General features: G+C 40.8%; 1 protein-coding gene across 3 annotated transcripts in view; it reads left to right on the plus strand.

Moving 5' to 3' along the window:
* Positions 1-25,315, plus strand: part of PDGFA (platelet derived growth factor subunit A) — a 101,137-nt gene extending 75,822 nt beyond the window's left edge. Inside the window, exons 5-7 of one of the 3 annotated variants that reach the window (XM_082260278.1) lie at positions 13,501-13,621; positions 20,107-20,192; positions 24,065-25,315. In XM_082260278.1, coding sequence (XP_082116404.1) covers positions 13,501-13,621; positions 20,107-20,162 — 177 coding nt within the window. In that variant the 3' untranslated portion in view covers positions 20,163-20,192; positions 24,065-25,315. Of the gene's footprint in view, positions 1-13,500; positions 13,622-19,802; positions 19,888-20,106; positions 20,193-24,064 lie in introns of those variants that run through there. The other 2 variants (XM_082260280.1, XM_082260279.1) reach the window with 2 other exon arrangements.
* The last annotated feature ends 723 nt before the right edge of the window (positions 25,316-26,038 follow it).

The following is a 26,038-nucleotide window of genomic DNA, read 5'->3' on the forward strand; positions in this document are numbered from 1 at the left end:
TACTAACTAAGGGAAAGATTTTTGTCATTTTTGTTGTTTTTTTTTTTAACGAGTAATGGCGGCGATCTGCGATCTTTTTTGCGGGACTGCGACATTGCGGCGGACAGATCGGACCCTTGACTGACATTTTTGACACTTTTGGGGGTACCAGTGACATTACTACAGTAATCAGTGCTATACATATGCACTGTTACTGTAAAAATGACACTGGCAGGGAAGGGGTTAACTTTATTGGAGAGGGAGGGGTTAAGTGTGTCCCTAAGTGCTTCTAACTGTGCAGGGATGTGGCTGTGTGTGTAACAGCAGAGATCTACATTCCTACATAGCAGAACTGTTAGATCAGTGCTTTTACACAGGGGAGAATGACAGGCGGCTTTGTTTACATTAGCCGCCTGCCTTTCTCCCTTCACAGCGGACGATCGCGAGTGACCGGCGGACATCGGGTCCGCCGGTCACACGCACAGAGATGTCCGTGAACGAGCCGAGGCGGGAGCGCATCTCCGGCGGCGCACGCCTGCCCGCTATTGGCTCCCAGGCTATTGACGTACCCATACGTCACTTTGCCTGGCCGGGGCTGACCGCCGCAGTATATGTACTTGCGGCGGTCGGCAACCGGTTAATGACCAGGCCATTTTTTGCGATTCGGTGATGCATTAATTTAACAGACAATTGCGCAGTTGTGCGACGCTGTACCCAAATAAAATGGATGTCCTTTTTTTTTCTCCACAAATAGAGCTTTCTTTTGGTGGTATTTGATCACCTGTGCGATTTTTTTTATTTTTTGTGCTATAAACAAAAAAAGCAACAATTATGAAAACAAAATATATAATTTTTTTCACTTTCTGCTATATAACATTCCCAATAAAAAAAAATTATATTTTATATTTTAGGCCAATTTGTTTTCTGCTACATATTTTTGGTAAAGGAAATCCCAATAAGAGTATTGATTGGTATCGCGTCTACAAACTAGGGGAAAGGTTTATGTCATTTTTATTTATTTTTTACTAGTAATGGTGGCAATCAGCAATTTTTAGCGGGACTGCAACTTTGCGGCGGACAGATCGGACACCTAACTGACATTTTTGACACTTTTGGGGAGGACCAATGACATTACTACAGTAATCAGTGCTAAAAATATGCACTGTTACTGTACTAATGACACTGGCAGGGAAGGGGTTAACACCAGGGGCGATCAAAAGGTTAAATGTATGCCTAGTAGATGCTTTCTAACTGGGAGTGGGGTGGACTTATGGAATGAACACAGGGACCTGTGTTCCTAAACAGGCGGAATACAGGAGCCCTGTGTTCATTGCTAAAAGAACAGCGGTCTGCTGTGTTTACAATGACAGATCACCGTTCTGTCTCTACGGGGAGCGATCGCGGGTGCCCGGCGCCACGTACGGGTACGTCGTTTCGCGGGAACCTGCCAACCTGCTGCAGTATATGTACAGTGGCTTGTCAGGAAGTGGTTGAAGCTGAAATCCAGGCAGATATAAAGGATACCAATTAATAGATCTCGGTATTCATTATTACACCATGAAATTTATATATACAGGTATTTTTATGTAATGTAACCAGTGTACGTACCTGAATTTGACTTGTGGTTTCAGCCACTTGTAGTGCACTGTATAGCAGAGCTCAGACTCGGGGAGAAGCAGCACAGGGAGCCAATCAGTTTTGCTGTGGTGCAAGGAGCATGCTGATAGGAGGAGAGAGAGCGCAGACTGACAGAGAGGTGAGCACATTTGCTTCTTTCACCCTCCAGTCACAAGCTGGGGAGAGGGACAAGACCTGTAATTGTTACCTAACAAAATCAGGTTTTCTTCCCATCCAGATGGGGATGTGCTGTTTTGCAGGGCTGTGTAAATCTGACGAGTGGATGGACAGTACAGCAAATCCTTTGACAGGGAAAACTGCTCCCGTATTTGTATTCGATCTGTATATTTAAATGTTTGCCTGCAGTTCAGGTTTAAAGGGATCCAGTTACCTAAAGAATGAGAATACAGTAAACCCCCGCTCCATCGCGGTTCAGTTTTTGCAGTCCCGGTATATTGCGGTATTTTTTGTAATGTTATTTTACTATATAAATCATTAAAAATGAAATATTTTTGTGTTTTCCATTGCTCATGCTATGTCTCTCCGTATCTTTTATGTATTTAAATGAGTTTCTATTGTTTTAAAAGTGTGTTCAAAGACCTTAAAATGCTTTTACACGTACAGTGACAGTAAAAGAAACATGCCTACAATGCATTTTAATAGGGTTTTTCTATTTCGCGGATTTTCACTTTTCGCGGCTGGGTCCGGAACGTAACCCCCGCAATGGAGGGGGATTTACTGTACATAAAATTGAATACAAATTGTACATAGTTGTGGAAGCTGATTTACCAAATTTGCATGACTGTTTTTATAATCTTCTGTACTTAGCTGTGTATGCATTGACAATTCATGACAAATTCATTACTTTTCTATCTGCTTTATATCACCAGTCATTTGCTCTATGTTGCCTGCCATTTTTGACTTTGCTTCCGTTAAAAATAAAAAAAAAAAAAGTTAATAAAAAGACATTGATGTGTTTTCTAAATAGCAATGTGTAAAGCTCCAGAATGCAGTCTATAACTTGCATTATCTAGGGGTGATGAGTACAGTTCTAAACAAAATGTATTGATGGGTATGAGCACTTTATCTAAGGAGGGCAAAAAGGACATCTGTGCTGGACATTGGTATAAAAACCTTTTGTGTTTTTTTGTTTTTTTTCAGTCATTTTCTAATGCGCATTTTGCATATGCCTTGACATGTGTTTTCATGCAACATGCATTTTTTTTTTTTTTTTAAAGCGGAGTTCCGGGCACAGAAATGATTTTTTGCTGAACATACCCCCGGGACAGTCAGGGCTAGCACATTCCACAATGGCTAGCCTCTGATCTGTCCCGGTTCGCACTTACCTGCAAGAAGAAATACTTACTTAGAAAATTTCTTCCACAGCGTTTCCATCTCTGTTGTGGGCAGCTGAAGCCGGCGCGGTCCTCTTCTCTGTCTTCTTCCGCGTCTTCGTGTCCCAGAATGCACTGCACCGGCCCCTCTCGTCACTTCCGGTGCGGCGCCGCATTCCTAAACAGCTTCTGGGCATGCCCAGAAGCTGTTTAGCAGCGGAATGCGGCATCGCCCGGAAATGACGAGCGGGGCCGGTGCCGTCGCATTGATTCCTGGGAGCTATGACGTTTAGCTCCCAGGAATCATCGCGAGGCAGGAAGTGACGGGGTGAGCTCTAAGGAAGCCCAGTATCTCAACCCCTTATTTTGCAGGACCCCTATAATTTATTTTCTCCCTAAAATCCACAAGAATCAAACGTGTCCACCTGGCCGTCCAATTGTAAACGGCATAGATTCTATAACGGCAAGGTTAGGTCAGTATATCGACCATTATCTGCAGCCTTTGGTATGTGGTACATCCGCATACCTCAAGGACACTAAACATGTAATCCAGCTTCTTGGGGACCTAACGGGAACTTCAGAAAGTATATTGGTGACTGCTGACGTAGGGTCGCTTTACACCATTATAAATCATGAAGATGCTTTGAATTCTGTGAAGTGGGCCCTAAGTAAGTCAGATTTGACCTCTAAACATCGTAAGTTCCTTGTCGAATGTTTAGATTTCTGTTTACTAAAAAATTATTTTTGGTACAACCGAGAATATTTTCTACAAGTGAAAGGAGTCGCTATGGGAGGACGTTTTGCTCCCAGTGTGGCAAATTTATTTATGTCACACTGGGAGGAGGAGGTGATCTTCACAAACCGTCCTCCCCAGCTGAGTTGTTACCGTCGTTTCATCGACGATCTCCTCCTAGTTTGGAGAGGAGATATGACCAGTCTGCAGCAATTCATGAACCATCTTAGTTCCAATAATAGGAACATTGAACTAACTTGGAATGTAAACACCGAAAGCATTATATTCTTGGATTTGGAGATTTTCAAAAATGATGGGTGTCTAAAAACTCGTACCTACTTCAAACCCACTGATCGTAACTCCTATATACCGACAGGAAGTTGCCACCATAATCTTTGGTTATGTAATATCCCCAGAGGGCAGTTTTTAAGGATGAAACGAAACTGTTCTCAGGAAGAAGACTTTCGCTCACAGTCCAAAATATTAGCCTCTAGGTTTTTAGAAAAAGGTTATGCTCCAGAACACATAGAGAAGGAACTATCTAGAGTGAGTGAGATCGAACGAGAAACCACTCTTATGCCCTCTAAAAAAATGGCTACCAGTAATGAATTTTGCTTTGTGCTGGACTACAATGTCCAGTACAAGAAGTTTGAAAATATAGTAGCCAAGTATTGGCCCATCCTACAACAAGACAGGGTATTGGGCCCGACCCTTCCATCAAAACCTAAATTTGTCTACCGAAGGGCGCCAACCCTGAGAGATCGGCTGGCACCAGGGGTTCTGGATCCCCCCATTAAATCTGATAATAGGCTCTTTCCATCTATGAAAGGTTTTTACGCCTGTGGAAGATGTGCTGCATGCAAAACCTCAAAAGGTAACATCAAAAGAAGGAAGGAATTTTTAGCTACAGCCACACAGGAAGTGCATGTTTTGAGGGATTTCATTACATGTGAGACCAAAGGTGTCGTTTATATGCTCGAATGTAAATGCGGATATCAATACGTGGGCAGAACCACGAGGGCATTGCATGTTCGAGTAGGAGAGCATATGAACAGAATTAGACAGGGAAAGGATAAGCACAATGTCCCCAAACACTTTAAAAGATACCATCACTGTGACCCTACTGGATTAAAGTTTTGGGGGATTGAGAAAACTACCAGGCATTGGAGGGGAGGTAACTTTACTAGGCAACTAAGTCGAAGAGAATCATTCTGGATTTACCAGACTAAAGTTTTAGTACCAGGGGGGTTAAATGTAGAATTTGATCTTAATTGTTTTATTTCCAATAGATGAATATTGCTGATTTTTAGATGTTTTTTCTGTTATGTTTTTTATGTTTTTTATATATATATGTGTTTGTAAGATCCATACGGAGCATCGCGGTTACACGTCTTTTAGCTTTTATGAAAAGATTTTAGAATTGTATTTACTATCTTATTTAACATTTGCCATTTTTTCAAAAAGACTTTTTCAAAGAGACTTTTGAAGAAAAAAAGAGTTTTTATATAAAATAATTTTTTGAAAACTTTTAGGTTATTATATTATGCACTATGCATTGTCACTTTATGTCCTGTTAAAGGTTTTGTGCCCCTAGCATTCACGAAGTGCAATAGTATATTTATTTGCTCCTAATTACATCGACAGAGACAGAGAGGAACTGAACCGTGTCTTTTCCCCTGTTTCCGGTCTGTAAATATGAGTTTTTGTTAGCTCCGGAGTCATCAGGAAGTAGAGCTGGTTCTCTTTCCCTATTCCAAAATGGAAACCTGAGAGTTTCCTGTTCCGCCCTGGAACGATTGGTCCGGTTGCTTAGCAGCATCTATAAATAGCGTGCGGGTGCCGCCCTCCACGTACCCCGCTGAAGAAGTCACACCCACTGACGCAACGCGTACGGGGGAGGAGTTGTGACGTCACCCGCGACGCTCCGAAGGGATCGCACACCGAGCGGCCAGCTGGCTGTGCTGTTATACACTTATGCTGTTCGTTTTGCACTAGGATAGTGCCATGCTTGTAAGTGCAATATTTTTTATTATTCAATAAACTGTTACATATACGGAGAGCACTAGATGTCCTTTTGTCCCCCCCTCTATGATGGAATCTCTTACTCTATGATCGGTCTGAGGTTGGAGGTTGGAGGCAAAGCTGAGCAGATTGGGAGCCCATCAGGTGTTTGAAAACACACTGCGTTATGACCCTAGAGGTCTGAGCATTGAGGTGAGAGGCTAGCACACACTCTGGTGATGGAGTCACTTATGAAGAGGTGCATCTGTTTCATCCTTTACAGCACGGGTTTTCCTTGATCTTATGGCTTGGATTTGTGACATTTAAAGGACTCTTCCTTATTTTAAGCTTGCACAGTATTTGTGATTTAATTGTTCAGTCAGGACTTTTTCACAATTATACAGTCTGAGTTCATACTTTCTACTGTAGCGCTGCACCCCTTTTGTATTTTAAGTGACGGGGTGAGCCTCGGCGCTGGAGGAGGAAGCAGTCATAGGTGAGTATTTACGATCTTCAATAAAAAGGTGAGTAAACAAAAAAAATAAAAATAACTATCCAATTCCTTTTCAGGTGAGCTCTACCTAGCGGAGGGGCACAAAAAAAAAAAAATCGTTTTTGTGCCCCGAACTCCGCTTTAATGTTGGCCAATAAAACACAATTTAGTCTTGGTACCATGGGTTTGAAAGCATACTAAATACATCATAAATGCGCTACCATTGATTTCTATGGTCCTTAAATCGCATGAAAGCAGATCTAAACTATTTTCAAAAACTCGCTGCAGTGCATTGCACAGATGTATACATGCTCGATCTATAATATTGCATTGAGGACACGTGCCTTTTATTGTGGTTTCGATGCACGTGTTAAAATGCAAGTTTGTAAGCGTTATTGGATAAGTGAGCGGGTAGGCAGATTAAACGTACCTGTATTTTAAACCTGAGATTACAAGAGTGGCCTCATGCATAGTTCCCATCCAAGCTCCCCTAAAAGTTGAGACAGAGTCTGCAGGTGTGATGTAATGGAAGGACCAGGGTGCAGATACTGAAGATTGGAGCTCAGATGAGCAGGGATACAGCTGGTGGTACACCATGGATACACCAAGTTCAGTTTTAAGCAGAGTTGATTCATGAGCCAGGTCTAGTAACGGCTAAGCAAGAAGGCAACAACTTATAGGCAGGATCTGAGTCAGGAAAAAACAGAGGTCAGCAACAAGCAAGTGCCAAGGTACAAGTCGATGGACAGATCTTGGCTTAGAAGTCCAGACCGAGATCAGCAGTGGTGGGGGACTCGAGTCACATGACTTTACTTAAGTCAGACTTAAGTCACCAGTTTGAGGACTTGAGACTTGCTTGACTAAAATGAATAAAAGACTCGACTTGACTTTGACTTGGTATTCATGACTTGAGACTTGACTTTGACTTGAGACATATGACTCGAAATGACTTTACTTTTTTAAGTTATTAAATATTTGCATTTTCTCAAGATGTGTTAAAGCAAAATTAATGTGCCTGTTATGTTTCTGACACCACAGTCACTTAAAACACCTCAGTGTGTTCTGATTTTTAGGACACTGGCTGTTTAACAATGGAAATACTTAAAATGTTTTTAGGGACTTTGGTGTTGAAACATGACCGGACAAAGGATTTTGAGCTGTTTGGGCCTTCAAAGTGTTTCTTTAATATGCCAAGAAAAAAGCATTAAGCAGTTTTGTTAATGTTGAAAATAAAATAAAAACCTTTCCTTAACACTGACTTTTAACTGATTTAAAGGTGAAAATTGGGGTAGATCAGTATTTTGACTTGATTTGTGACTTGACCAAAATAAATGACTTGACTTGACTTGCTTGACTTCTAGCAGGGACTCGACTTGACTTGCTTGCTTTTCGCCACAGTAACTTGGGACTTGCTTGAGACTTGAAGGTTAAGACTTGAGACTTGCTTGTGACTTGCACATGTGTGACTTACTCCCATGTCTGGAGATCAGTAACAGAAAGGACAGCAAACATAGGCAGACAATCTGAAAGCAAGTCAGGTGGAAACCGGATCAATACCAAGGTCTTTAGAAGTTTTAGGATCAGAAACACAGGAGAAAAGACTGAATGGTCATTCAGCAATGCACCTGTGCAGCGCTCAAGTTTTTATAGCCTGCTTAGCACCAGTGGATATTAGCACAATATACTAACTTAGATGCATGCAATAATTGTCATTTATAAACAAAGTTTGAAATGAGATTGTGTGGTCTTCTGAAACTGTCCTGTTCAAGAGTCTTTAATGGTAGTGCCGCAACCACCGGGGAGATTGGTTCCAGTGCCTCTGCCACCCTCTGACTTATGTACATGCTGTTAATGATGTGGTCAGAGCCATGTAGGAAAATGTTACTTCCTACAATGTTTATCTCCAGATTCAAGCTGATTTGGCATTGCACATTGTCAATATTATTCTACAACCAACATCTGAAAGGAACAGCAACAATGGGGACTATCTCTGTTCCTTGGTTTGGTTTCATCTCGCTGCCAGTTGTGTTATCACAGAATGATGTCAGTATTTGGAAGTAGTTTTATCAATGAAATTACACAATAGAAGAAATTAGTTTTAATTCAACATTCAAGGTATTCTGCGTGGTAAAATATAGCCCACAGACAAGGATGAAGTTGTCTTCCTATGACAGTGGGCTTTGGCTCGAATTAAACATGAAACACGCAGAGCACAGCAGCATAGTGTACCAATTATCTTTAAATGTATTTGGTTCTTAGTAGATAAATTCTACTTCCAAATATCAAAGATAAAAGGCTTCTGAAAAACTTGTAGCTGTCAGTCCCAGGTTCCCTAAAACAGAAAGTGTCTTGAAGCTCTGCACACGAGGGATATATCAAATATTGTCTGGAAAGCAGAAACCTTCTAATCCACCTCGGCATTTGCTGTACCTGGAATAATGTGTTTCGAGGGTATTTCCCTTAGACAAAATTTGATATGTGTACAGAACTTTAGGACCCTAGTGGTTTTGGATGACCTGGAAATCTTACAGCTATACATTTTTGGAAACCCTTTTATCTGAGTATATTTTTTATCTCTCCAATGAATTTAATTTCTATAGTATGCTGCTGAGCTTGATCAGCATCTCATTTAAACAGCACTTTTGGATAAAGATTGGCATTGGCAAACTGCTTATTTTTCAAATGACAAGTTACCTTTAGTAACATTGTGAAAATGAACAGTGATGTGCAGTAATTAGTACTTTGGGGGGGGGGGGGGGGACAGGTGCCCCCCATTCCAGCCAACACAGGAGTGCCCATCGCACAGGGCACAGGACTCAGGAGTGGGTAACACAGACCAGCGTACAACCAAAAACTGCCTTTCCGCTAACACCCTCATACAGAACTTTTCTCGTTCTACACCCCTTTCCCCTGCTCCCTTGAGTACAGAGCTCCCCCCTTCAGTACAGAGCCCCCCCCCTCAGTACAGAGTTTTCCCCCCTCACTCACCTGAGAGTACCAGAAAAAGTCCCGGGTGAGGACTGCAGGAGGAGCAGCTCAACACTCCTGAGCTGCTTGAAGAGGCGAACTATCAGTGGTAACTACAAAAGCCGGCAGAGGAAGTGAGTAGTGTAGAACATTTCCTCTACTGGCTTCTGTGTTTATCAGTGACAAGTCAATGATCACAGGGCAATGCCGGAGGTGGCAGTACAAAGTACCACCTCATTCACAGTACCCAGTAACAATCGGTCAGAACTACTCTTTTATTGATGTGCCAAGTCTGGTGCTAATGTTTGACTATTAATGCTTATATTGAATGAACACAGAATTTACCATTCTCTTGTTTGTGTTGCTTATCTTAGAAAATTTAATAGCCAGTTTTATTTGTCATATGTATAATTGTCATGCAATATTAGGGATTTGTGGAATTCCCAAATTTTGTACATTGTACGTGTTCTGTCCCCACTACACGTTTCCCTGTGTGTAGCTCAACATGCAGCTAAACACTCCTATTCTGCAAAAAGCCAGACTGAATGTCATTTTGAAGCTTTAGTAACAAAACAGGGTGGGGTGAAACTATTGAGTAAAAAAAAAAAAAATACAGATATAAATAATGAATAGATGAAATATACAGAAATACATTGAACAAGCTAGGCTGTACATGGTGATAAGTAATTCTCACTAGCAATGCTGCATTTAGGGGATGCAAGCAGATACAAGTTTTAGTCCAACATGTGCTCTGATAGTTGGTTCCTTCTTTCAGTCTCTAAGATGGAGTCTGACTTCCAGGATGCACCTGTTTCTTTTCCTCAGACTGAAGAATGATGAGAACTTTTGTTAAAGGTGAACAGTTTCTACAAAACTGTAAGTTTACCACTGGCTCCATCTTGTGGTCAAATCTGATATTGCTGTCAAAACAAATTCATTAATATCCTGCTGGAGGCAGAACAGTACAGTATTATAGACTCTTTGACCTTCGTGTGGGGTGCATAGCTGTTGACATTACACGGGTCAGCTTTTCCATGCAACCTTATACTTCTGCCATTGTGAGTTTTATGGGAGAAGAGGTGGCATACAATAGCAGTATTTCAGAGTGAGTGTGTTATTGAATTTCCAAAGAGTTAACTATGGCTCACAGATGTGTGCCCATATGGGACAAGAAAACTTGTCGGAACAACCTGGCTTAACTCGTTCCACCTGAAAGAAATTCACACTGACCCCAGGCATGGTAATTATTCCTTTTCGGGAGACAAGATACTAATATGGACATCCTTATTAATAGGAACTTGTTGTGTAATGCTGTGCCATATCTGGGCTTTGATAACTTGTTAAAGCTTATTTTTAGTATGGCAGTCACTCCCTGTCCTTTGGTGGCTACACTCAATCCTCCGCTGTATGTGTATAGAGTGTTATGGTTGGCATCCATGCCAGAATTTAAACATGTCTACCTGTTCATATCCGTTATGTGATGGCGGATTGTACTAGTAGTTTACCATTGCTGTTCTATCTGTATAGCTAACAGGCAGTCACAAGGACACTGCATTTTGGCATGATCAGCAGGTATGTTCAATACTTGCTAAAAATGATATAAGTTTAAAAATAAAAATGAATGAGGCCACTAATAAGGACTGGTAAGCTACAGTATATAAAATTGTTCTTGGGTTTACATCTGCTTTAGCTACATGGGCCATAGAGTATGCAATTGTTTCTAGGCCCATGAGGTCAGGGGACCTAAGAATTGTTACATTTGTTTGTTACCAAAGTGTGCTACCATATTCTGTGTAGGATTTATTTACCCTTCACATCCCACATTCTGTTTTTTTTTCAGAACCTCTCATATGGTTATTGGAAAATCTTAGTGCACTGTATGAGATATGGTGGGACTAGTGCTAGCGGTGTAGATGTCTGACCATTGGAAGCTATTTTTCTTTTGTAGCTATACTTTAACTAGTATTAAAGAGTTTCTAAAGTGACCTTTGGCCACTTAGCTCTTAGGAAGAAGGTATACCCCTCAACAGGGCAGCCATCAGAAATTTTGGGGCCCCTTACACAGCTTTAGGCCTGGGCCCCTCTGGGCCTGACCACCAACATTTTTCAGGGCCTAACCTCTGGCTGTCCCACCGAGTCCTTCAGTGCACCCACTTCTATTTTAACACTCTTGCAACTTAATATATGAAAATGAATCCAAGCCAGCAAAGAGACATCTCAATCCAGTAAAGGGACAGCCTCATATTTTCAGCAGAGACAGCGCAATCCAGCAAAGAGAGGTCCCTTCAGCTGCATCGGCTTACTCTGCAGCCGCCCTGCTTTAGCAATTGCTAGTTACTACAACAGCACCAACTCAATCTCGTTGTTTGGGGCCTGGGCAGCTGGGCCCCTCGGAATGCCCGGGCCCCCTACATGTGTATAGGCTGTCCCCCCTGATGGCTGCCCTGCCCCTCAAAACATAGCTCTTGTACCTGCTCTTGAGTATTGCTGAGGTTTCTGCATTTGACATCCATTTCTTCTACTTGGATTTTGATAAAGGCACTGGTTGCACTATATGCTTGTTTACCACATGGCTTTTGTAAGTTAAATTTTTGGTGCTTTTAATTGACAAATACAGAAGATTTAGCACACGGCTGTTGTTATTGTGTCGTTTAGAACCTGAGATTTCCCCTGTCGGAAGAGGGCACTATAACCTGAAGCATTGTCTGATAGCACATTAAAGATTGTTGTGATCATCAAGTCCTTTGTCTATAAAGACTACCTGCTGTCTTACTCAAATTTAGTGCTGATGTCTAGCTTCTGATTGTTTGAATCGAGCCTGCATTCCCAATCTTTGCCCCTGAATGCACAGGGCCCTAAACGCCGGTACTACTCTGTACAGTGTTCAGCCCCGTCTGGTCGCAGCCTGCCACAGACTTTGAGAGGCTGCCTGAAGCGGCTGTACACTTCACCATCCTTCCCAGGTGAACCAAAATGCCAGAAAGAACGCACTGCAGCTGTATGGCTCATTGTGCAAGTGGTTGAAATGTTACAATTATTTGAAGTGTGCAGCCCTCTCCTTCCCACATGTGTTTTTTAGTGTTATAGTGTGAATAGCGCCATCAAAAAATCACTACGTGTATATATATGTGTTAAACATTTTCTATGAATGTAGGTTTGACAGTGCCAGTGTGAATGAGCCCTAAAAGATACTTACATTTTCCAGATGACTTCTCCTACCGTGAGGCTCCATTCACATCTGTGTGACTTGTCATGCAACTTTGGACACCAAAGTTGCATGACAAGTCATTCCCCATGTTTTCCAGTGATAACCATTCATATATGTGCGATTTCAAGTTGCAGCAACTTCAAAGTAGTTCATGCAAAAGGAAAATGAATGGGCACTCTTGCTGGGGGATGGGTCCTTTGTTCCAGACAGTCTTGATAGGTGAGATGTTAACCAGACTGATGGTGAATGTTCCAAAAGCACAGTGTTAGTACTATCATCGAGGGCAGCGCTTACAGGGCCAAAGCGAGATCCCACATGTAAGCAGAGTAAAGAGAAGGCGCCACTCAGTGAAGCATTATAACAAATTTATTTAGCTCTGTACCCGTTGTGGAAGCTGCCAGCAGCCTAAATCAATCTGGGGGCTGAATCAGAGTGAGGCTGAGGTCTGAAGAAGGAGCTGTTGTGAGTATGCTGCGAAACCGGTAACTGCCCACTCCACTGCCCATTCCTCGTCTAAGGCCGCATGGTCCTTCTGTAAGGTATGAGGTTCGCCGCAGCCTCACTCTGATTCAGCCCCCAAATTGATTTAGGCTGCTGGCAGCTTCCACAACGGGTACACAGTGAATTAGGAAGGACGCCGGGTCATGGCGCTCCACTTTTTTGCTTTCATGTAAGTCTTGATATAAACTTAATAAATTTGTTATTACTGCTTCACTGAGTGGCACCTTCTCTTTACTCTCAAAGTAGTTCATGCACTACTTTGGTCTGACCTTCATGCAACTTGATAGCCATGGACTTCAATGTTAACACTCAAAAGTTGCGTGAAAGTCATGCCTTTGCTATACAATGCAACAGTTGTCCGTTATCACTGGTCAAAGCCAAAGTCGTATCCAAGGTCCACCAATCCAAAGTTGCATCAAAGTTGCGCAACTTTGGAGTCGTACAAGTATGAATGGAGCCTTAAAAAACCTAAACACAGAAGTGCCAGTGTAAATCAAGGCTAAGCCTGTTACATTTTGTGGCTTTATTTCAGGGAGATTTCCTATGTGTATACTATGTATTGTACAGGATACTTCAAAGCGCACTATTTTACTGAGCGAATACCGTGCATCTGTTTTAAACTCTTATGTCTTCGCAGTGTTCAAAGCAAACTGTCTTTTGTTTACAGGTGGCAAAAGTAGAATATGTAAGAAAAAAACCCAAATTAAAAGAAGTTCTGGTGAGATTAGAGGAGCACCTGGAATGCACTTGTACAAATTCTAATTCAGATTATCGAGAAGAAGAAACTGGTAAGAAAATTTTAACTTTTTTGTTGTAAAGTTAGTACACATTACAGTGTACACTTACAGATTTATTTCATTAATATGCAGTAATTCATATCAGCAAATCAAGAATATTCTTCATTACCTCGAGTACTTTGCGTTACTGCACTTTGCTTTTTACACAAGTCTAGAGATAAAGGGCTAAAATGGCATTTCTAATACCCAATATTTGATATCGCTGTAAGGATTAAAAACTAGCAGTTGTAGATATTTGACAGCTTTTTTTTTTTTATACAGATTTCCTTCATAGCTTATGCGACTTAGTTTTTATACCTTTAAAAGGGTTTGTTGCTCAATTTATTTCATTATAGTCATGGTTGATGGTAAGATACTGCTTAGATGACCATGTTGCTTTGAAGTTGGCTCCTGTTAGCCAAGTTGGAAGCAGGGCAAGATAAAACTCTGCTAAAAATGAGCCTTTCTAAGGTTCAACTGGACAAATGGCTGATGCGATGACCAGTCCATTAGATGAAGCATGGGAGGCATAAACATGGCACATAGGTAGCATAAATATTGCACATAGGAAGCATAAACATGGCACATAGGTAGGATAAACATGGTACATAGGAGGCATAAACATGGCACTTAGGAGGCATAAACATGGCACATAGGTGGCATAAACATGGCACATAGGAGGCATAAACATGGCACATAGGTAGCATAAACATGGCACATAGGAGGTTTAAACATGGCACATAGGTAGCATAAACATGGCACATAGGAGGCATAAACATGGCAGATAGGTAGCATAAACATGGCACATAGGAGGCATAAACATGGCACATAGGTAGCATAAACATGGCACATAAGAGGCATAAACATAGCACATAGGTACCATAAACATGGTACATAGGAGGCATAAACATGGCACATAGGTAGCATAAACATGGCACATAGGAGGCATAAATATGGCACATAGGTAGCATAAACATGATACATAGGAGGCATAAACATGGCACATGGGTAGCATAAACATTGCACATAGGAGGCATAAACATGGCAGATAGGTGGCATAAACATGGCACATAGGAGGCATAAACATAGCACATAGGTGGCATAAACATGGCACATATGTAGCATAAACACGGCACATAGGTAGCATAAACATGGCACATATGTAGCATAAACATGGCACATAGGTAGCATAAACTTGGCACAACACCTGACCTTAAGAAAACGTGCCTGCTTCTTGAGTTAATGTAAGTCACCTTGGGCCTGATTACCAACCCTTGCAGCTGCTTTTGTTGCCTGTCTTGTGCCTTCTAGGTCACATTAACACAGGGTATTGGAGTGAACTGACACCACTAAAAATGTGGCTAATTACCTTATTTGGTCCTGCATTGAGCACTGCAGCCAGGTGCAGGGGGTGAAATGAGCTTTGATGCTTCTTCATACAAGGAGGGTTCTTGACAACTACCCAGACTCCAGAAATACCTGTTGCTATCAATAGGAGAGTGAACCTCTTGGGCCCAGTGAGAGTAATCTCACATTATCCTTCAATAAAAGCCTTCCTCAACCACAGAACAATTATTTGGTTTGAAGTGTATTTCCACTTTTGCATTCAAAATGGAATAAAACATACTTTATATTTGTTACATAATCCCATAGCATAATTTTAAGGCCCCAGTCTCACTTGCGATTATTGTCAGGCCAAACATTCCTGTGGGAAATTCAGTGGGGTTTATGTGAACCGCTGTAGGTGGGAAGCCCCCATACAAAGCACTTAAAGGCTGAGAGCGCTTGCTTGATTTTTGGCCCTTTGCAAGAAATCAGACATGCAGCAATTATCTATGGATGAGCAGCCCATGCACAGGTAATCACTGCATGTCTGATTACAAGTGAATGGCTGTGGATGCTGTCAGCCTCTCATTGCTTTGCACACAGCTGTCCATATAAACCCCACTGAGTTTCCCGCAGAAATTCATAGTCTATGAATCGCAGGTGTATTTGCAAATTTCCGCTTACCTCTTTACTTGCCATTTTACTTGCTGGAAATCTGTAGATTAACCACCGGGCACTTTCACCCACTTCTTGCCCAAGCCAATTTTTAGCTTTCAGTGCTGTCACACTTTGAATGACTATTCTACGGTCGTGCAACACTGTACCCATATGACATTTTTATCTTTTTTTTTTCACACAAATAGAGCTTTCTTTTGGTGGTGTTTAATCATCACTGTTTTTTTTTATTGATAAATAAACTAAAAAAGACCGAAAATGTTGAAAAAAAAAAAAAACTGCGATTTTTGTTATCAAATCTTGCAAATAAATAATCTTTCTTCATAAATATAGGCCAAAATGTATTCTACTACATTTACTTGGTGAAAATAACCCATATCAGTGTTATTATTTAGTCTGTAGGAAAGGTATAGAGAACACAAACTATAGTTTATATACGGTGTATCTGAAAATTGATCAATCCTGATGTACTGACGGCCTCTCATTTCTTGAGGCCCGAAAATGCCAGGACAGTACAAATACCCTAAAATGACCACTTTTTGAAAATAAGACAGTCCAAGGTATTTAGTTAAAGGCATGGTGAGTTTTTTGAAGTTGTAATCTTTGGCATAAAGTTTTGGAAAATGAAATGTAAACAAGATAGTGTTTTTTCCAAAAATTTTTTTAGATGCTGTCACCTGTGCAGTATTGTGTCGTCATATAACTGGTGTGGCAGTGATTAGGGACACTGACTGGGGACAGCATGTAAAAAAAAAAAAAAAATAATAATAATTTTCAAATTTTTTTACATTTTTTTTTTATTTCATTGGTATAAGCAATAATTTTTGCTGAATGAAATAGATTTATTCAGTGAGTATTGTTGTGATTAGCTGTGATTGGCCACAGCTAATCACATGGGCTTTGATTGGCCCTGTCTTTACCATGTGATCTTAGTGACCAAACACTAACCATGCTAAAACATAATTGTACACAATGAATGGCATAAAAGAAAGCCATCCATTGTTTACAATTGTTATGCAATCTGCTGTGATTGGTCACAACGATTACATGATACCGGCAGCAGGCCAGTACAGTAATTTGTCATCAGTGTCTGGTGGAGGCGCGCTCCGTGAGTATGTCATATGATGTCTACCCGGAATGACGAAAGTCCTGCCCGTTCACCATTTTGCAATAGGCCGGGTGGGAAGTGGTTAATGATCAGTGTGGTGTTAGTTGGTTAGTAAAGTACCTTCTTGCACTGGAAGTCAGTGAGCAAATGCCCTCTTGCACTATTGATAAGTGGAAAAGTGCTCCCTTACATAAATGATTATTAAAATATTGCCCCTTTACATTGGTGGTCAGTATAGAAGTGTGTTTACATTGGATGTCAGTGGAAAACAGTCCCCTTCCATCCATGGTCAGTGTAGGTGGTACCTCTTGCATTAGCTATCAGTGGAAAATAGTCCCTTCCATCCATGGTCAGCGTAGGTGGTACCTCTTGCCTTAGATATCAGTGGAATATAGTCCCCTTCCATCCATGGTCAGTGTAGGTGATAACTCTTGCCTTAGATATCAGTGGAAAATAGTCCCCTTCCATCCATGGTCAGTGGTACCTCTTACATTAGATATCAGTGGAAAATAACGCCTTTCCATCCACCTCAATGTAGGTGAGTAATCACTGCTCAAGGAACCCCTAACAACCTCTGAAGGAACCCTATGTGAGAATTCAGCCTTAGTAAGCAATTACCAACAGGAAATTTCACAACTTATCTTAAAATTTGTTTGTATCTATAATATGTAAAATCACTGCTCTCATAAAAAAGTATCCTAAAAGTTAATTCTTAAAAGGTATTCGAGCACCCAAAATGTAGTTGCTTAGAGTGTCATCATGCCTTGTACCATGGCCACCCTCCTGGTTTTTGTGTACCTGAGTTATCAGTATTCGTGTGAACCATGGAGGTTCTATAAAGACTGCAGCGGAACTATATATCTTCTATCCTAGATAAACATGTTATCATAAAAATACAATCATAGGTGCTTAACTCTTAATAAATATACGCATTTTCAGTTTTTCTGTTTGCATTCAGATAATGTTGTATTCTTAAAATTCTGGTATGCAAAAGCCCTTTTAATAATATACCTAGATTTGACTTAGTCAAGGTTATTTCTCTAAGAATGACTGATTGTGATCTCCATTCAGGCTGGTGTTGTGGAAATCTCTACTCAGTGCTTTTATCATTTGCAGTCAAACAGCTGCCAGTCTAAGGCAACCCTTAGAATACATTTATTGTAGGAGCCTCACACTGTATTTTATATGTAAAAGTAACTGCCGTCTCAGTGTAGCAGTCATGCATGGCACAGTAACTTAGGTGGCTTATGAAACTGTATACACTAGTTTACCTGTCCTTGTCCACAGAAAGCTAGCCAGCATTAAGCCATCTTCAGTCCACAGACCATTGGGAAAGGGGTGGGGTAGAACACTCAAATGGGTGCATGGTTTAGTGGTGAGTTGGCGCAAGAAGAGGTCTCAAAAAAGTCTGGTCCTGGGGACCCGGGGGAGGGGGGGAAGGGAGAAGGGAAACACCAGGGGTAGGGGGACCCCCAAACAGTTCAGGGGGTAGCTGTCCACTGTAGCGGCTGCCGGCGGAAGAGACAAAAGAGATCTCTGGGGGGAGACAAGAGGGAAGACAGCGCAGCGCCTTCTAAGTGCAGCAAGACATTTGTTGAAGTATGTGCAGCAGTATTACACTCACATTTAGTTGGTGAATAAGATGCAGTTAGTCAAGTAATGTTGATCATCAGGAGCATCACTGGAGCGGGTCCTGGTGGTGGAGGCAGTGGATCCCAGTGAGAGCGACACGGCCTGAAAAAGGAGCGCATGCTCCGATAACGCGTCGCCGTAGCATCCCGCATCACTGCCAGGAGTGACGTCAGGATCCCAGGACCTACGAGTGCCAGCGTTCCACCAGTTGACGGGGAGCCCACGGACACCACCGAGGCCGTCCCTGTACACACGGAGGAACCCCCCCTGCCTCTCTCCCCGGGATCCACTGCCTCCACCACCAGAACCCGCTCCAGTGATGCTCCTGATGATCAACATTACTTGACTCACTGCATCTTATTCACCGACTAAATGTGAGTGTAATACTGCTGCACATACTTCAATAAATGTCTTGCTGCACTTAGAAGGCGCTGCGCTGTCTTCCCTCTTGTCAAATGGGTGCATGACTACTAGATGAGTTTGTTTCATTTTGATAACCTAACGACTGCTGTACATTTTCTTACAAAATTAAAAAAAAAACTATAAAAAACAAATGCAGTTGGCCTACGTTTCCTGTTACATACCTAATGCCCAACTCCTGTCCAGTCATTATTTTATTTTTTGCCAACGGTGTCCCTTCTAGGAAGGTTTTCCCATGAGACGAGAAGTGATGGGATGTCTCTCAGGGAAATAGACAAAAATAGACACATTTTTAGTAGAGTGAGGAAGGGTTAGAACTTCTGATAGTATTTTATTACCGACCATGCTTTTCTTTCCTGGTGACTTCTGCACCCCTCATTTCCTGCATGAGCTTCACACGGGAGGAAAATCTTACCAGTGACATCATAGACAAATTCATCAAATTCATCCCACCACTATCCATAAAAAAATGATATGTATATTATAATATTATATTATATTCAACCATGTTTGTTTGGATTGCTGCTTTAAAATGCTACAATTTCTTAAGGCCACACTTTAAGAGTCGGTTCACACTAGCGCGACTTGTCAGGCGACTTGTCAGCCTGACAAGTCATGCTCCCTCGCGGTCCATTGACCGCTACAGGACCCGTTCTAATAGGACCGACACAAGTCGCTCCGACTTAGAAAAAGTGTCCTGTACTACTTCGGGGCGACCTCGGAGCGACTTGCATAGACTTCCATTATGTGAAGTCCCTGCAAGTCGCTCCGAAGTCGTGGTGCATGGTAATGCACAAATCGCCCCCGAAGTAGTACAGAGTCGTGTCGCCCCAGTGTGAACCGACTCTGAAGCGTATTTATGATTGCATTTGTTACGCATCTTATGATACTTTTTAAAGTTACCTTGATGACACTTTATATTTTCTCGGCTGACCATAATAAAAATGTATTAAATTAATGCTCATTGATTATGCCTTTAAAATTTGAATGTGTTCTCCAATTTTCAATAAAAGGGGCTGCATTTTTCTTCAGGCTCTTCTCACAGGTTGAAGAAAACTGGAGCATTCTTTTACTGAAAAGAATGGGGGAATGGATTTCCATATTACCAACATCAATGGTAGTTTCATACATTTTTGTGATATGTTGAGCCTGGAAAGTGGTGACTGGGTCACTTTAAACTGTTTTGAAACCATACGTTTTTGTAAAGTCGTCAAAACAGACTACCGTAGTTAACCAGTTTGTTTCAGGAAACTGCTTTTTTAAAACACATATTTTCTTGACTGAATAAAATACGTTTCCTTAGGCCTTTTCAACAGCCCTGCCCTTGTGTTAACAGGAAGGCCTAGGGAAACAGGTAAAAAACGGAAGCGAAAAAAACTAAAGCCTGCCTAATACCCAGCTGGAAATAATTTTTCTCGGCAGGTAGGAACTCTGAAAAATAACCACCAGCAAAAAAAAATAAATAAATAAAAAAAATATTTCCCCAAGCTTTTAATCATCTGTTTATCTCATCAACACAATCACTTGTTAAAATCTTGACACTGTTACCTTAAGGCTTCAAACAGATTATATATGATTGGCTTTCATAATTCTACCTGCTGGAATTTTTTTTTTCTTCAAGCTACACATCACCATGAGCATCCCGCATTCCTCGGCTGTCTCCCTATCTCACCTCCTCTGTGTGTGTGTGTGCATTTTGTTTTAAAATTTATTTTTATTTTTTACAATCCTTGCCCTTCAATCTTTTTGCTTCAGCTTAACTGATCTGGAATGTGCCTCTTTCTATTGCAAATTATTTTTATTTTGGGGCTTACAATGCATGAATGGTTTGTTTTGCAGGAAAAATTCTGATGGATCGTTAATGGTAACTGGAAAAATATTCAGCCTTGTCATTCCACAAAATATGTATTTATGCAATGCTCAGTTTTATTGTGAAAAATAGATAGCAATGTTTGCTTAAAAAAAAATTGTGTTCCATTAAATGGGAACATTTTTAACACATTCTGCAGTTGTCTTGACTAGGCAGTAACAATGTTGCTTCCAAAAACTACCAACCACAGAACTGTTTAGTGCAACTGATACATTTATGGCAGTGTACATTGTTACAAATATTATGAATTTTGGGGATGGTAAGGCTCGGTTCACACTACGATGCTCCGACTTCGGCGTGACTTGCACGGACTTCATAAAATGAATGTCTATGCAAGTCGCTCCAGGTCACCCTGAAGTAGTACAGGACCCTTTTTCTAAATCGGAGCGACTTGTGTCGCTCCTATTAGAACCGGTCCTGTACTACACTATGGGACGCGACGGTGCGTGGCTTGTCAGGCTGACCAAGTCGCCTGACAAGTCGTACCAGTGTGAATGGACACTAACTGTTCTGTAGAAGATGTTTGATTACAATTGCTAGAATCCTTTAGAACAGGGATTCCCAAACTACGGCCCTGCAGCTGTTCCAGAACTACACATCCCATGAGGCATTGTAAAACTCTGACATTCACATACATGACTAAGCATGATGGGAATTGTAGTTCCTGAACAACTGCAGGGCCGTAGTTTGGGAATCCCTGGTTTAGAAGGAGTCCGAAGGGAGAACCATACTTACCTGATCAGTTGTAGCATTGTTATAAGAAATACAGTACAATTGGACCAACAGTCTTTGAGTGTAGCTCATCAAACATTGCTTGTTAAATGTAAGGGAGGTTGCTGGGCTGCTAAGTGTTAAATGGGTTTACAGATCAGGTGTGCTAGGTACATATCCATATGTGGTTATCATTCTCCTTTTCCGTCTGCTTGTTTGATGTTTGAGCCAATAATAGGAAAACTAGTTATTTCCTTCACTGATTTGTGCCTTGTAGTAGTAGAGTAGGTCTAACATAACACAATCTTCTACTTGGTTATCTGTTCATTAACTGGTTTAGCTTACTTAAAAATTGGCTCTGATTTATTTGTGCCAGGGCTGGACAAATCCTCAACCATTGGGTAATGTTGGGACCAGTTTTCTAGAGCACTTTCTGTAGTTATAAATTGAAACACTTTCCTTCTTTGGCTATAAAAAAAATGTCTGCAGCTACTACATTGGCCAGTTTTACTTTGGATTTCAACAGAAACGTGTTCACTTCTTATATAAACCTTATTCTTTATGACGGTTAAAGTTCTAAACCTGCTTGCCCGAGCATTAATAATTTGGCACAGGATCAATTTATATTCTTTAGATTAAAGGAAAAGTGAGATGGGTGGTCCAGGTGTATGAACAAGTCTTACCTTTGTTTGTTATTGAACTCCCAAGTTTTAATAATTTGGTTTCTTGCACCAAATTTAAAGTGATTGTTTTGAATGGTCGAATCTTCAGATGCATTGATATACGCGGGGAGGTATTCTTTAATACAAGCCTGTTATTAGGTTTGATTTGTTTTGGGAATTTCCCTATGTTTTTGAAGGACTTTCTTATGTATACATTTGCCTGGGAACAAAGAGTTGAGATGTGTGTGTTTTTGGGCTTCAGTTGCCCATTCAGCTATTGTATCTCCTTGTGTAGTAGCGGAACTGACTGCTCAAAGCATGCAACGCTCCATGTTTTGCCATACAAATCTCTTAATGACTGCTTTTGTGTTTCTAAATGTTCAAATATTTGTTTAAGAGGAAAAAAAGAGGTTTCCAGTCAGACGCATGTGGAAATAGATTGTACTGTCGAACTGAGCTTGGTGTAGTCTTAATGGGTGAAAATACTTTTTTTTTTTTTTAAATCCCTTGATCTTGATTCTAATGAAGCCTGAAGAAATGAAAAGGAAGTCTATATTAAATATGGATTTACATTTAGTCATGTGGTAAAAGTGGAGATCTGGGTGTTGAAATGAGGAAAGATATATTGTGGTTGACAACTATCTTTAGCCCTAATCCAGAGTGTTTCTGAGGTTTTAAAGCTTTAAGAAGTCCATGGAAATAGCAAAATCATTAGCCGCGACAGTGCATATGCTATATTATGAGTTTGTGCATACTTTATAGAATCCATAGCAGGCCTTGGGACAGACTTGTAATATTTTAGTGGGGATATATTTTTAGTTTTCCTGGGAACACTTCAAAACCCCAATTTAATGGCTCCCGTTTGTGGTCAGGCAATGGAAACTGTCTTGCAGTACGTCAAAGGCTCCACGTGTGATTTACAGACATTGCAGTTGCTATTTTACAACAATGCTTCCCAGCTCATTATGTGTTTTTAACACACGAGTAACCTTTAGTTAAGACAAAAAAAGTCAGCAGAAATAAGATAGATGATCATAATTTGGAATTTAAAGCAAACCTGTTGGGTTTACAAAAGCTTGAGAATAAAGGTCCCTGCAATAGTATAGGGATTGCACTTGTTTATATTGTGGCCCTTGTCTCCCACCTCCCTCACGTTCCAGCCATGTGGCCTCCTCATATTCTTTTGCATTCGAGGTCCCTGCAATAGTATAGGGATTGCACTTGCTCATATTGTGGCCCTTGTCTCCCACCTCCCTCACGTTCCAGCCATGTGGCCTCCTCATATTCTTTTGCATTCGAGGTCCCTGCAATAGTATAGGGATTGCACTTGCTCATATTGTGGCCCTTGTCTCCCACCTCCCTCACGTTCCAGCCATGTGGCCTCCTCATATTCTTTTGCATTCGAGACTTCCAGGAGTGTCGGAAGTGTTTATCACCCGTCATATGCAGTGGTCTTGTTCTGTGACCTTTATGTTACTGTTGAGTGCTGTAGTGATGTAGAGGTCGAAGAGGTTCCCAGCAAACCAACAGGTGACTCATACATCCGACTCCCTCCCCAGTAGTATCAAATAACAAACAGTCTTGCAGAGGTTGCTGCTCTGGACCGGAGGAAAAGTAGGAGATGTGAGCTGCCGGAGAGTTAAGAAATGCTCTAAACACATTTTTAGTAAAGCAGTTAGGTTGGGGGAAAAAGGTATGCACAGTCAAATTTGAAGTATTATGTAGACCTCTGGAGTGAGATAGTCCAGTCTAGGTGTCAGCAGGTGTTGTAAAGTAGTCAGAGTATGTTATTAAACTCACTGCAAAAGAAAATGCCAGCTTTACTGAACCGTGAACAAAGGTACAAAACGGAATTAAAACAAAAAAAAAATTAAATTTAAAAATGTGTTCAAAGTCACACTGAATGGGAAAAAATGACTTGCAAAGGCGAAAAGCATCAGACAGTATATATTTTGTGGACTAGCTGAATATGTTTTCAATTTACATAACTTTTCTTTTCTTTGGCCTAAATTATATTGTATTATAATAGGTGCTTTCTTTTTTTTTTACAGATGTGAGGTGAAAATAAGCTGGAAGGAAATAATCTGGGACTTGGATGTACACACTTTGTTACATTCCTGAATCTTCTACGTATGGTGCTTTTATAGACTTTTTTTTTTTTTTTTTTTTGTTTCTCTTTTTTTTTTTTTTTCTTTTTTTTTTTGTTTCCTTGTGTGGAAAGACAGGATTAGGAAAAAAGAACAAAAATAAGAAAATAGGTTCAAAGGACACTTTGTGAGAACAAAAGAACAATGTACATTTGTTTATTGTGACATCAAAGCAAGTATTGTAGCATTCTTACACAGAAGAGACGCTTCCCCTTGTCAGAAAACTGCTGCAATCAAAAAAAAAAAAAAAAAAATGGCAGATTGGTTGAAAAAAAGGATATGTTAATAAACAAATAACATAAAACTGAGTAAATGAATACAGACCTGATATGAAAGCAGCTGTGCTTTATGTCAAGCGATGTGCCTGCTAACACTGATGAAGATGGATGGTCATTGACAGAATAGTGGCAATGAAAAGACCAGGAATGTATCAACCGAACTTGTCTACACAGAGACTTGCGACACAATAAATCCTTGCTTTGTGATGTTTAAGTCTTCACAAAAACCTGGGAAGCCTTAAAGGACTTTTTTTTTTGTTATTTTACTCCGTAGAGTAATTATTATTACATTGTGGGGGTAATTTAATTAATGCAGCACAGTCATGGCACTAAGGCTGAGTTCACATGGGCTTGGATGCAGAAGCGCATCCAGCACCTGCACGTTTTTTGGCGGTGTTCCGTCCGGCTATCAGATGCTTCCAGGGGGCCTGCCGGGAAAGTAAGAAATGTCTAAAGGCCTGCAGCAACTGGTGCATACATGATGCTGCAGAGAAAGTGCTGGGCAATGCAATTTAACACAAAGTAAAGCCAGTTTTTTTTAGCTGATCACTGGTATATCCTGAGCAGTTTAACTCAATACACCCTTCTGCCCTGGATTTTAGGGAGGTTCTCAGCCGGCATATGGATAGCACACCGAGCGCTCTCTTAAAGCCCTTGTGAACAAGGCCTAAGATATCACTCGCTTCAAATTTGGTCTGTTGTTCTTTGTGATCACCATTGGTCATTTTGTAGCAGTGATCTTCCTAGTGTTGACTTTTGTGTGCGTGTGTGTGTGTTTGCGTGCGTGCGTGTGAATGTGTGCGTGTTTCTGTATTCAATCCTGCCTGCCGAAAAATTAGAAAAAATAAAAATAAAATATGTATATTTGATATATAGATATATATATGTATTTTATTTAATGACATTCAGTTTACCAAGCTAATTGGATTTGAAAAGCACTATGTAATGCTTCTAATATAGCCCTCTTGTCTAGAAACAGGTTTTAAATCACCTGATTTGTATTCAAAGAATGGAACCGTCTTGTGGGCGCAACCAGTGTTCAAGAGAAGCAGCTTTTAGAATTAAACTAGCAAGAGTGCTAACTTACCGTTTGCAAAAATATTAGTTCACCACACAAATTGCTACCACTATGTGGAGGCAACAGGTACTCTCTGAGAATTTTTGTTTTAATCAGTATTTGTCTGTGAGGTCTCTGTGTTAGGACAGTTGTTAGTGTTTTTTAAGTAAAAAGAAAAAAAATAGAAAATGATGGCAAAAAGCTGTATTTTTATTTGCGTCGTTTACTTTATACACAGCCCCCAAACTGTCTCTAACGTATGTTAAGAGGACTTGCCAAGTGCACATACATTTTCCTAAATTTTCCTTGCCAACCTTTTAAATTGTTTCAAATGGTCTATGCTCCAGTATGCTGCTGCAATAAATTATCACCACTTATTTCACCTGCCTTTGTTGCCAGTAGGTAATTCCCAGGTCAACTTTTTAGGTGAATCCCCATATTTTTGATAGTGTAAGTGTTGGCTTGGTCGAGCAACCTTAAGCTCTCTTTACTATCATTGCAAGATAATTGTACTTATACTTATGCAACACTCCTTGACAGGCC

This window comes from Pelophylax lessonae (genome assembly GCF_965119305.1).
Source record: "Pelophylax lessonae genome assembly, chromosome: 6".
Taxonomy (NCBI): Eukaryota; Metazoa; Chordata; class Amphibia; order Anura; family Ranidae; genus Pelophylax; species Pelophylax lessonae.